The sequence below is a fragment of the Bombina bombina genome, chromosome 1 (assembly GCF_027579735.1).
Source record: "Bombina bombina isolate aBomBom1 chromosome 1, aBomBom1.pri, whole genome shotgun sequence".
NCBI lineage: Eukaryota > Metazoa > Chordata > Amphibia > Anura > Bombinatoridae > Bombina > Bombina bombina.
The window spans coordinates 477,417,085-477,430,059 of NC_069499.1; the positions used below are offsets into that span (position 1 = coordinate 477,417,085).

At 36.7% G+C, this 12,975-nt stretch overlaps 1 protein-coding gene across 3 annotated transcripts in view; it reads right to left on the reverse strand.

Moving 5' to 3' along the window:
• Window positions 1-12,975, reverse strand: part of ZNF385B (zinc finger protein 385B) — an 826,323-nt gene that overhangs the window by 30,963 nt on the left and 782,385 nt on the right. For all 3 annotated transcript variants that reach the window (XM_053698515.1, XM_053698516.1, XM_053698517.1), the window contains 2 exons: window positions 11,156-11,398; window positions 2,488-2,666 (listed from right to left, as the gene is read on the reverse strand). In XM_053698515.1, coding sequence (XP_053554490.1) covers window positions 2,488-2,666; window positions 11,156-11,398 — 422 coding nt within the window. The remainder of the gene's footprint in view (window positions 1-2,487; window positions 2,667-11,155; window positions 11,399-12,975) is intronic.

A 12,975-nucleotide genomic window follows, 5' to 3' on the forward strand; every position in this document is an offset into this window, starting at 1 on the left:
TCTTTCCTTCCTTTCCTTCTCCTTTCTTTTTCCTTTTATAATAGGACTCCACCACACAGAGTATAAATTATGGGTTTTTGGAGTGCCAGATTCTGGCGCTCAATACATCAGCTCAATATTACTTCTTAAATGTCAATGAGTTTGTTATATTCACAGTTTAAGAGCCTGTGCCTTTTTCCCCATCCTCCTGATGATACAGACTAGGTTAACTCTCCTCTACGATATCCTGCCTCCCTGTACTTGTGGCCAGTCAGGCTGTGTAGGCCACGATTAAGCTTCCAACTTGGATGCAGGTTTTTGCTCTAAATCCAGAGGCTCTTCCACTTGAGCCGTGCTTCCATGAAAAATGGCACCAAAGAGTAGCGCCACTACGGAGCGATCTGGTAATGCACCTGGTTCTCTGACTAGGGGCAGTTGGTGGTATAGCCGACTCTGACTCAACAGGTTGCTTCAACCTGGGGCCGTGGCCCCTCTTCCTGCCGTCACTCCACCTCCGCCTCGGCAAACAGCACCCCAATCCGGTCCTTCAATTACCCTCCCAGGGTATGTCCAGCTGTTTTCGGTGTCCTGAATGCCTCTACCGGAAACCTCCCGGGCGGGCCGCCAACCTGGAAGTCTTTGGACTCGGTATGCCTTTCTCTTCCACGTAGCTCTTCGCAATCATATTGAAGCGGAGTAGGCCGCTAAATCCCGTAGTGGCTGGAGCGGCTGCACTCTTTGTTCACTACCACGTGGTTCCACTCACGTCACTTCCGGTGAGGCGCATGTAGCTCATGTACGGAAGCCATATCCAGACTACTTCTTATCTTAGTGCTTTTTACAATCTTGCATTTTAGCCAATTAGTGCTGGGTCTTGTATTACCCTTATCATTCTTCCTGGAGGAATGAGCACAATGTTATCTATATGGCACACATGAACTAGCACTATCTGGCTGTAAAAAGCTAATAAAACGCACTGAGATAAGGGGTGGCCTGCAGGGGCTTAGAAACAGGCAAACTTCGAAGTTATAAAGTATATTAACATAACAATGTTGGTTGTGCAAAGCTGCAGAATAGGATGCTAGTAAAGGTGTTATCTATCTTTTTAAACAATAAAAAAATCAAGTAGACTGTCCCTTTAAATGGCAAGGCTGTAGGCAATGGGATCAAATCATAGGTTGTATCATGACTCCACATACCCAGATTGTCCATTTACACCCTAGTTACAGCTCACACACGTGACAAAAACTTGTGGTTCACGTAGTGTAGTTATTTGTGTTCTTGGTTAAAATATAGAATGTTATGTGTTACCTGCTTGGCTGCAAGTGGTTAAGGACATTTTATATGTTATATAAAGTTTTTAAATTAAGCAAATGAAGTTAGCCAAACCCACATTCATGCCAGAGTGAAAGTTCTTACTCAAATGAGAAACAAACAGAGAAATTCTTATTTCAGATGTTTCTTAATGGAATCTTTAAATGTACAATTTGCTGTATTTAAGCTCAAGTATTAAAATAACATGTTGTGAGCAGGGTTGGGTGGAGTCTGGTGTGTTCCTGAAAACCAGGATGTTTGCCCTGACAGGGGAACCTGTGTGAGGTAACGGTTCAGCAGTCAAACCTCCCAACCCGTGACAATACTGCAATATTTGGGTCAGTTGGGAGGTTTGCATTAGTCTTAACATCCTCTTATGGTATGACTGAAAAATAGTATTGGCCCAATTTACAAATATTCAGCCTGGCACAAAATCTGCATTTGTTGGGCATTTAAAAATCAGTGTTTATCATAGTTGGACTTTATTTGTTTATCTTATCTCCCTTACTGTGGTAAATTAGGTACATGATTTAACTTTTAAAAAAGTTCACAATTTACTTATATTAATAAATCTACCTGATTTTCATAGTATTGATTTTTAAAGAGAATACAATGGTAGATAGGTTGCACATGTCTTCAGAACTGTATGACCGCTGTTTTGCAAAAATGCTTTTGAGCACTAGATGGCAGCAGTGTTTGCACAATGTATAAGATTGTAAAAAATCAATCTAGCATAATTGCTTCTATATAGTACTCCACACATGTGTAAGTTCCTGAGCCTACCTACCTGCTCTTAAATAAAGCATAGCAAGAGAACAAAATACATTTAATTATAGAAGTAAACTGAAAAGTTGTTTAAAATTCTACATTTTAAATAAATGATTTAAGAAGAATTTGGGGTTTCATGTCCCTTTAAACATTTTTCTGTGCGGTTAAATTTTGAGTTTAATGTCCCTTCAAGCAGAGATAACTTTTACTAGACGGTTTTTCTGTAAATAGAAATGTGTTAGAAACATAATTATAATAAAATGTAAAATGCCTTTGGCGTATTTCAGATTTGTGAGGAATATCCCTCTCCTTCAAGAAGAATTTCTGCATTCACTTAGATGGTATAACAGAAAATCAGAAGTGTACGTAGTAGTAAATGTTAAAGCAGTATTATTCCTAAATGCCAATCTTTAAGGATTTAATTACCTGCTTTAGCTGGATTTCTGAATTCACATGAACATCACACATTTCACAATGAAATGTTTTGTTCTGTAATCCTGAACCTTTGCTGCCATTTAGAATCTTTAGTCGAGACCCGGACCTGGGATACGATTTGATTGGACCAGCACCAATTCGTGCTTCTAGCATAGTCTTGTGCTTGGAACCTTTGAACAAAATAAATAAATAAATAGTTAAAATCCATTTGTGTTAAAAGATTGTTCAATTACTTTTATGAATAATAATATTAGAGACTGAATTTCTAAGGAAAGTTTTTATAAAATCATCTAAAAACGAATCTTTGCCCTTCTGTGCCTGGGCGCTCTGTCTCTATTAAGCAGACTGGGTGAGCTTCAATGCGTTTGTTTTTGTCGTTGTTTTTTTACACATAATGACACTCAGAGCTGCAACAAGCAGATGCTTTTCATCTCTAGTATATACAAAGACATATTCATTCTCTTACAAAACAATGTTTCATGGAATGACTATAAAACAAAAAAGGGATTTAGAAATTGAGTCAATAAAAGGAAAAATAGACTTGATAATCTATAAATAGATATGGAAAGAAATGTGTTAAGGTCGAAAGTGAAATGAGAAAAGGGTAGAGGATAAAAGTGAGTGAGAGAGTGGTGTGAGGGTTAAAGAAAAAGACAAAAGGAGCATTAGAAAAAGAGACAAGAAGGTGGTGCTGGGGCGGGGTTTGAAGTCTAAAAAAAGTCAATGGAGGGGGAAAATGAAAAAACTAAATACATAGAAGGTAGCAGATATGTTGTTACAGCATTTTTCTCTGTCATTTTAATCATGGGCTAATATATAGTGACTTCAATATTTTGTTTGTCTTTGTCAGTTACTGCCTTGTGATAATTCACTTTTGCACACTATTTTATATATTTTTAACTCAAATGCTGGTTTGAGTTGTTTATCCTTTAAAGTGACAAATGACAGAAATTGCTGCAAGGAATAATGCTGGTAAGTAGCAATAGGACAATTCTAGAGGTTCGATCAGAAAGCTAGAAGAATACTGGAAACACACTCTTTAACCGTTTGCTGCTTAGGCAGAATTAGAACGCTCTAAACAGACTTCAGTTTTATTATGTGTGAAAACTAGTCACCCTATAAAAATTGTTTCACATTTATATGTAAATTGTTATGCCAAATTATTACAAACTAGTCCTAAAGCTCGTGTACACAGGCCAATTTTTTAAAGTACCGTGGTTCCAACCCTTGCTCCCTCTCTCTCCCCCCTCTCATTTGCACTCTCTTCCCCACCCCTCTTCTGCTCTCTCTCTCCCCTATTTTGTTTTCTCTCCCCCTCTTTTGCTCTCTATCCCTCCTCTTTTGTGCTTTCTCCCCCCTCTTTTGCGCTCTCTCCCCCTCTCTTTTGCGCTCTCTCCCCCTCTCTTTTGCGCTCTCTCCCCCTTCTCTTTTGCGCTCTCTCCCCCCTCTCTTTTGTGCTCTTTCCCCTCTCTTTTGCGGTATTTCCCCTCTATTTTGCTCTCTCTCCACCCTCTTTTGCGCTCTCTCCCCCCTCTTTTGCGCTCTCTCCCCCTCTCTTTTGTGCTCTCTTCCCCTCTCTTTTGTGCTATCTCCCCCTCTCTTTTGTGCTCTCTCCCCCCTCTTTTGCACTCTCCCCCCTCTCTTTTGCTCTCTCTCCCCCCTCTCTTTAGCTCTCTCTCTCACCCCGCTTTTGCTCTCTCTCCCCCCTCTCTTTCGCACTCTCTCCCCCTCTCTTTTGCACTCTCTCCCCCTTCTCTTTTGCGCTCTCTTCCCAATCTCTTTTGCGCTCTCTCTCCCCCTTCTCTTTTGTACTCTCTCTCCCCCCTCTTTTGCGCTCTCTCTCTCCCCCCCCTTTTGAGCTCTCTCTCTCCCCCTCTTTGATGCTCTCTCTATCTCCCCCCTCTTTTTTGAGCACTCTCTCCCCCTCTTTTGAGCTCTCTCTCCCCCTCTTTTGTGCTCTCTCTCCCCCTCTTCTGCTGTCCCTCTTCCTCTCTTTTGCTCTCTCTCTCCCCCCCTCTTTTTGCTCTCTCTCCCCCTCTCTTTTGCTGTCTCTCCCCCCTCTCTTTATCCCCCCTCTTCTGCACTCTCTATCCCCCCTCTTTAGAGCTCTCTATGTCTCATGGCACACCCGGCCCCGCCCAGCCCACGTCATGCCCGACCCCGCCCACGTCACGCCCGTCCGGCCATGCCCACTCCACACCAGATGCCATGTGAGGTAGGCCAAGTGTGTTTGTCCTCGCGCACAGTCTCTACTGCGCATGACAGCTTCGGACAAACACACTTGGCCTTTTATTATATAGGATTAAAGGCACAGTAAAGTCAAAATTAAACTTTCATGATTTGTATAGAGCATGCAATTTTAAACAACTTTCCAGTTTACTTCTGTTATCAAATTTGCTTTGTTCTCTTGGTATCTTTTAATGAAGAGTAAAACTAGGTAGTCTCATAAGAGCTCAGAAGTGTAAATGTGTCTTTAGTAACCTATGACAGCAGTGTGTTGCAACACACTATTACAAAGCTACAAATAATGTTGCAAAACTCTACTGCCATAAAGTACTAAAGACACATGCACACTCCTGAGCTCTTATGAGTCTACATAGTTCTAATCTTCAATAAAAGATACCAAGAGAACAAAGCAAATTTGGTAACAGAAGTAAACTGGAAAGTTGTTTAAAATTGCATGCTCTATACAAATCATGAAAGTTTAATTTTGACTTTACTGTCCCTTTAAGCCTTTCCTTTTAAAATAAAATAAAAAAATTTGAATCCATCAGAGCTTCTTTGTGAACTAGAGGGGCCATGATTCTATTAAAGGGATATTAAACAGTATGAGATTGTAATATCAAAAAGTTAATTATTTGAAGTTAAAACACTTTGAAATATATATTATATTATTTATTTTGACCCACTTTCCTGTAATGTAGTGTTTGTTTTCTAAATGCCACAAAGTCTTTATAAAGTTATACCGCCATCATTAAACTTAAGTTTTCTATTTATCTCTCTCTCCTGCTGAGATTCATTAGTAAAAGATATAGAACAGGAAATAAAAGAGACTGCAAAAAAGGCTTTGTGGAACATTGGATTGTTAAAGAAATTATCTAACAGGGTTTCCACAAAGCTCTGTTTACAAACTATATTTTATTGCCTGAGTTATATCTGTCCCATATTGTCCTCAGCAGAAAAGTGGTATATAGAAAACTTAAAGGGACAGTAAACACCTTGTAATTACAAGACATTTATGTTGTGTTGCTACAGAATAAATGATCAGACAAGTCTAAACGTTTAAATTAACACCCTTTTTACTGCAATTATTATGCCTTATTTGTAGAAGCCAATCTGGGCTTGAGTCTGCAGTCAGCAAGGCTAGTCATGTTCATAAAGTCAGTATAAAATGCAATGTTTAGCAGTTGTTATCTGATAAAGCCAATTAAGTGCAGATATGTAGCAGAGTTATTTGTGAAAAGCCAGCAGGTGCATTTCAAATTCTGAGAATGAAAAAATCTTTAAATTTCAAGCCTAATTTACATGAAAAGGGGGAAAATAAATAATGAAAATATACTTAAAAGTTGCATCATTGCACATTACTAAGCATTTTATATAAACAAAATCTCCCTTTAGGTACAAAGATGGCCGTGCCCATTACTTGATAGAAACAAAACCATTACAGTGATATCTAGATATTTAAACCACTAATATAATTGTAAAAATATCCATCTACATATTTTTCTTAGGCTTTAAATACATCATTATGTCTAGGATGCGTTTACTGTTTAATATCCCTTGAAGACTGTGTGCATCTGTGTAATATTGTACAAACAATATTGATTGCTTGTAAAAGTCACTGTATCTTATTTAGAAAATGATATTACAGGAGAGTTTAGTTAAACCCATGAAACACTATAAGCAATGTATACTGCAGGCTTTTCAATAGGGATGGGCATTCGAAGCATTCGTTATGAAACAAATGCAGCATATGCCAGCAGCATTCGGCTATTTTCAGAGCCAGATTTCTTCTTGTGAATGTGCAACATACTAAGGACTAGATTATAAGTGGAGCACTATTTAGCTATTTCGCTAGAGAGCTAATTGCGCTAGAAGTAAACTTTTTTGCGCTTGTCAAGTTGTGCTCAAATTATGAGTTGAAAGTAACAAGTTATTGATCTAGCGCTAACTTGATGCATGCAAAAAGCGGAACTTAGAATATTGTGTGTGCGATAACCTATTCCCCCATAGAAGTCAATAGAGCAAAAACTCATGCGCAAACCCGATTGCATATTCTCATGTGCGCTAACCCGACATGAAAAATATGAATATTTCACATTTCAATGTTTGTATTTATTCATAAATATAGGTAAAGGTATACCTCACTTTACAGCGTTTCGCTAATATAGCGATTTATGGAGCTGAAGTTCAACCTCCAAGGATTTTGAAACAGTGCTGTACTCATTGTGAGATTGCGAAAAAAGTGACTGGCACCATTTTGTTATGCGCAGTTCACTCTGTTTACAGCATTTCAGTGCAATCTGTGTCTCAGTGCTATAGTCTGGCAAATTTTACTACAGCAATTGTCACTGTTTTACAGGTACAGTTTTTATTGACTACTAATTGACAGGTATAGTTTTTATTGAATACTAATTGAATACTGTGCTGTGCGAGTGTTAATTTAAACTAACACTAGCACTATTGCACCCCTAAAAATATGTTAGTTAAAACATGTTTCTAAGTTTGTAAACACAGTGGCAAGTGAAAAGAAAGCTAAAACCACGTTATTTCACTTTAAGGCGGTTTTCACTTTACAGCGGGGCTCTGGTCCCTAACCCGCTGTATGAATCAGGTATACCTGTATAGATATATATAGGAATATCTATTTAGAAATACATAGAACATATTCTGCTATGTGCAGAACATTGGAATGTGAAATATTTACAGTAAATACATAGTATAACACTTTGTTAAATATGAATATTGTATAAATATGTTTTTATATGTTTTAATCTACTTAAAGAGGCAATCTACTTGAAAAATGTTATTGTTTAAAAAGATAGATAATCCCTTTATTAGTCATTTCCTTTTTTTGCATAACCAACACTGTTATATTAATACACTTTTTACCTCTGTGATTACCTTGAATCTAAGCTTCTGCAGACTGCCCCCTTATTTCAGTTCTTTTGACAGACTTGCATTGCAGCCAATCGGTGCAGACTCTTAAATAACTCCGCGGGAGTAAGCACAATGTTATCTTTATGACACACACCAACTATCTAACTGTCTAACTGTGAAAAACTGTCAAAATGTACTGAGATAAGAGGTTTAACTTTTAACAAAGAATACCAAAAGAACAAAACAAATTTGCTGATTAAAGTAAATTGGAAAGTTGTTTAAAATCACAAGCCCGATCTAAATCATGAGTTTTTTTTTGACTAGATTGTCCCTTTAACTGCAAAGGGCTCCAATGCACTTCTAAATATGTCTATATATATGTATACATATGTATTATGTGTATATATGTCTGTAAATACATATATACACATATAAATACATAAATACATAAATACATATGTACACATATATAGACATTTATATACATATACATCTTTAGACATGTACTAGTATGCATCTTAATGTTAAAGACCTTTGCACCTGAGATCTCAAATGTTTGACCCCTTATAACTTTTTTGTGCAGTATTTTTTAGAATTTTTTTTTTAATGGTGTTATTATGAGTGTAACTGTACTTTATAATGCATTTTTTATGTGTTTTGTGACACTTTTTTGTTTAGCGAAACAGTTAACCACAGCTCTGAGGACACGCTAACCAGATGAGCGTTATCTTGAATTGCATTCAAACGATCGCTTTTACTTTACACTTGTAATACAAGCACTATTTATTCTGCAAAAAACACCTGATATTGCTTACGTGCACATGTTTGCGCTCCACTCGTAATCTGGACCTAGAATCTGTGCAATTCCATACAAGATGATTTTTCGCTTGGAGTTTTACAGAATCAAAAGATAATTTATAACTAAATAATATTAATGAATATCGTGATGAATATATATTAATGATGTTTGTGCAAATAACATACTCATTTTTATTTTCACGTATTTTATAATTGACATTTAAACAATTCACTTATTTTGTTTCCAAATCTGCTTTTTTTCCATATATAATTTTAGTGAAAGATCCATCAGTTAAAACTGTGACTTGAACAATATTTTTTCTCAATATTGTTTTCATACTATTTTTTTTTTTAACATTAAGAAAAGCGAAAATATGCTGCTCCAAACAGGACAAAATTGGTTTTAAAGAGAACAAAGTTATAAAATTTGAAGTCCAAGACCAAGATGCTGGAAAAGTGTATTCTGATGGATTTAAATTTGGAACATTGCTATTGGATTGCCCCCATTCAACGTATAAGAGGTGTTACATACAGGCAAACCTTTCCTGAGACTGGAAGGTCTAGCGTATTTTAGGAGGTCTTATGGGCGGAGCAGCAAGTGTTTTGTGGGCAGACCTGTGACAACAGGGCGGAGTCAATGATATTCCATGTAAGGGGTAGGGAAGACCATGGACTGAGTTTGCACTGAAGGGAAAGCTGTGGTAAAAACAGAAGGGCAGTAAATCCCACAGTATGCAGCAAGGTTGGGAGCTCTGGTCATACTGCTCCACAAATGCAGTTGAAAAGTTTGAGATAAGTGGGTATCATGGAGTCTTCTATAGAATGGAATGGCTTCAAGTTTCTAAACCTTGTGGAACCCATGAAGGCCTAGGTATTCGGATGTATTGCAATGGGGTAATTGATAGTTACTATTAGAAGTGAAAATGCAGCAATTCTTGCTGTTGTATCCTGGCAAATGTATGCAATGCTGCTCTGTGAGATTAGTCTTCCAATATTTTATCATCACTACTAATGTTTTGATTCTTAGCTCATTTTCAAAGTGAGCTAATTTATTTGTTAGAACACAGTTTAGCTAAGCGTTTATAAACCATGAGAAAAACAATACATGTTTCACACATATAGGTCATAAATCAGTTTTACAAACACATTATCTAGCAGCAAACATGAACTTGCATTATAATTCTGAAACAGATGTTAATTATTTTTGGTTTGGAAACTGGCATCACACCTGTAAATGTGTTTTCTTTAATTAAATGTGCCATTTTCAGATATAGTTTTTTTCAGTACAAAATGTTTAATAGGAACTTAAAGGGATACTAAACCCAAATTGTTTCTTTCATGATTCAGATAGAGCATGTTTAAAGGGACAGTCAAGTCCAAAAAAATCTTAAATTTTTCAAATATGGCATGTAATTTTAAACAACTTTCCAATTTACTTTTATCAACAATTTTGCTTTGTTCTCTTGGTATTCTAGTTGAAAGCAAACCTAGGAAGGTGCATATGATAATTTCTAAGCCCTTGAAAGCCGCCTCTATTTTATTTACTTTTCACAGCAGGGGAGAGCAAGCTCATGTAGGCCATATAGATAGCATTGTGATCACGCCCGTGGCTAGTGGCAGACACTGCACTAATTGGCTAAAATGCAAGTCAATAGATAATAACTAAAAGTCATGTGATTAGGGGTGGTCAGAAGATGCTTAGATACAAGTTAGTCACAGAAATAAAAAGTGTATTAATATAACAGTGTTGGTTTAGCAAAACTGGGGAATGGGTAATAAAGGGATTATCTATCTTTTTAAACAACAAAAATTCTGGTGTTGACTGTCCCTTTAAGCAACTTTCTAATTTACTACTATTATCAATTTTTATTCATTCTCTTGGTATCTTTATTTGAAAAAGCAGGAATGTAAGCTTAAGAGCCACCCCATTTTTGGTTCAGCACCTGGGTAGTGCTTGCTGATTGGTGGCTACATTTAGACACCAATCAGCAAGCGCTATCCAGGTGCTGAACTAAAGATGGTCTGGCTCCTAAGCTTACATTCCTGCTTTTTCAAATAAAGATAACAAGGGAAAGAAGAAAAAATTATAATAGGAGTAAATTAGTCAGTTGCTTAAAATGTAATGCTCTGAATCAAGAAAGAAAAAAAATTGGGTTCATAATCCCTTTAAGACCAATTTTATTTGTTGTATCTAAAAGTCAGCATCTTAGAACATATTAGTTTTTTAATGGCCCTTCCTTTGCTGAAAAACATATACTTATATTTTTATGTGGGAGTTGTCTTGAACCCTTTCCTGCCCAGACTTATTTGTCTACATCAGAACAAAGTTCCAATGTAAACAAATAAGTAAAAATTGAAATCACACAATCATTTATGCGATCCTGTGATTTCAATGATGGGATCGTGTCAGGGGGGAGTTCCTATGACGCTTGGCATCCCCTCCAGCCCACAATCCTATTCAGGAAGCTCCTTTGGCTTCAGTACAGTCAAATGGCTAGGACGTTCTATACTGTCCTAAGGGTGCTAAAGCCCAGTTCAGTTAGGAGGGCATAGAACATACGAAGGGTGAGAAGGCATTAATAGCCAGTGAGCAATCTCATGTGTTGTGTACAAACTTGCATTTCCTGTACGTTTAAAAATGAAAATAAACAGCTTTAACATAACTTTTCATGTAATAATATTATAAATAATAATAATAAAACACATTTAGTTCTCTTTTATTTACATGATGCACTTTTTGTGAGTAGAATATTCAAATGACCTGTATTGTGGGCTTCTAACTGTGATAAGGAGTTGACAGCTACTTTGCATAGAGAACAATACAGCAGTTTCTTGGCTTTTTCCTCTTCTGATTCAGAAGTTGTAATTGTGGTTCCATTTGTGCTCTTGATAAGAGCTGCTGGAATCATTGCAGTTAATGCAACCTCAGACTTGGAAAAGAATGAGCTTATTTCTGCTAAACCATGGCAAACCGAGCTGCTGGATTTCCATTTCTCCTCATTGTCTATAAAAGAAAATGCACAAAAACATAAATCTATTTAGACAGTGTCCACCAGGTATCTTGTTAAAACATGACAGCAGTTTTTATTGCAGAGGAAGTTTGACATTTGAAGCCAATTATTAGCACAACACAAAGAAGCTTAGACTTAGCGCTTATTAATCCATTAGCAGAAGAATATAGCGATATAATATGCTCTGATTATACTCTTTTGTACTTTAGTGTACTTGAAGTCACCAAACACTCAACAAATTAAAGAAAGAAAAAAGCAAAGTAATTGCATTCAATATAATTTAGGAATACAATTTGGAATTACAGTGCTCTGAAAAAAAAGAACTTGTAGAGAAAAATAAAACAAATTAGAAAAATAAGATGGATAGGGGGCTTATTTAGGTTTAGTGCTGCCCTAGGCACTAAGAAATCTTATAATACGTTTCTCCCAAACGCACCAAGCAGGTAATTGTTCACTAATTCCTGACAGACACACAGAATAGCAAGCTAAACTGAAGATCCTTTCCTGTCAGCCACCTTTACACCAGTTATAAATCATTTCTTTCCCAATGGAGAGCATGGGAGCTGCAAAATATGATGAAACCAAACTTACAAAATTAGGTGCCCACCAACTAAAATCCTGCTGTGCTAGGCACAAGCCACAATACATCCCTAAGTAAGTTCATGCAAGATTACACACAATGAATACAAAAATATAGCGTTTATTCAAATTAAATTTATTTCTGGGATAAATCAACCCAGTTACCTGATTTACTCCTGCCAGTGACTGCCACTTCCTAACTAAACTGAATCATTTCCAAACTCTGGCAATTCTTTTCTTATAAGGAATCAGTTAGCTCATTATTTAGATATAGCTAATGCATTAAAACAAAGTGGAAGCGACATATTGGCTCTACGTGATTTTAAACACAAGATGAACTACCAACTGCAATAAAAGATTAATACAAATGTGGGAATCATTCATTCAGGTAGTTTAAAGTGACAGTAAACCTATACTGTATTTTCCACATTGCAGTCCATAGAACCTCTCAGAGAAAAGTTTGAAAGCACTTACTATATAAAACTTTTGTACCTCTGTGGGTGTCTATTTTCCTTTGACTTGCACCATCTTAGGCAGATATTTCTTAATTTATATGACAGGTGGTACAACCAATCAGATGCTGTATTACCTGCCCAGCTGAACCTAAGCATAGTGCTCTCCTGTGCTCTTGTTTAGCGTGTTTGTCCCCATTATGATTACTTATGCTAGTGCTTGAGCACATTATGCTTAGAGTCAAAGAGGCAGACATCAGGGCATCTGACTTTCTGTACAGCCTACTTTGTTAATAAAGGAAGCAAACTGCCTGCAGGCAAATAGTTAAACAGCCCCCATGAGAGTTATATTCAAAGTTTTCAAAACGTCATTTTATAAATCACTGGTTAGATTTGACTTAAAAAAAAATGTGTCTAGTTGTTTAAAAAACAAAGCAAAACAAAACAAAAACATATATCTAGAAGGACATAACACAATAAGAAACTATTCAATGGTTGACTTAACATCTACAGCTTTAAAGGTAGAGAGGTGATATTTA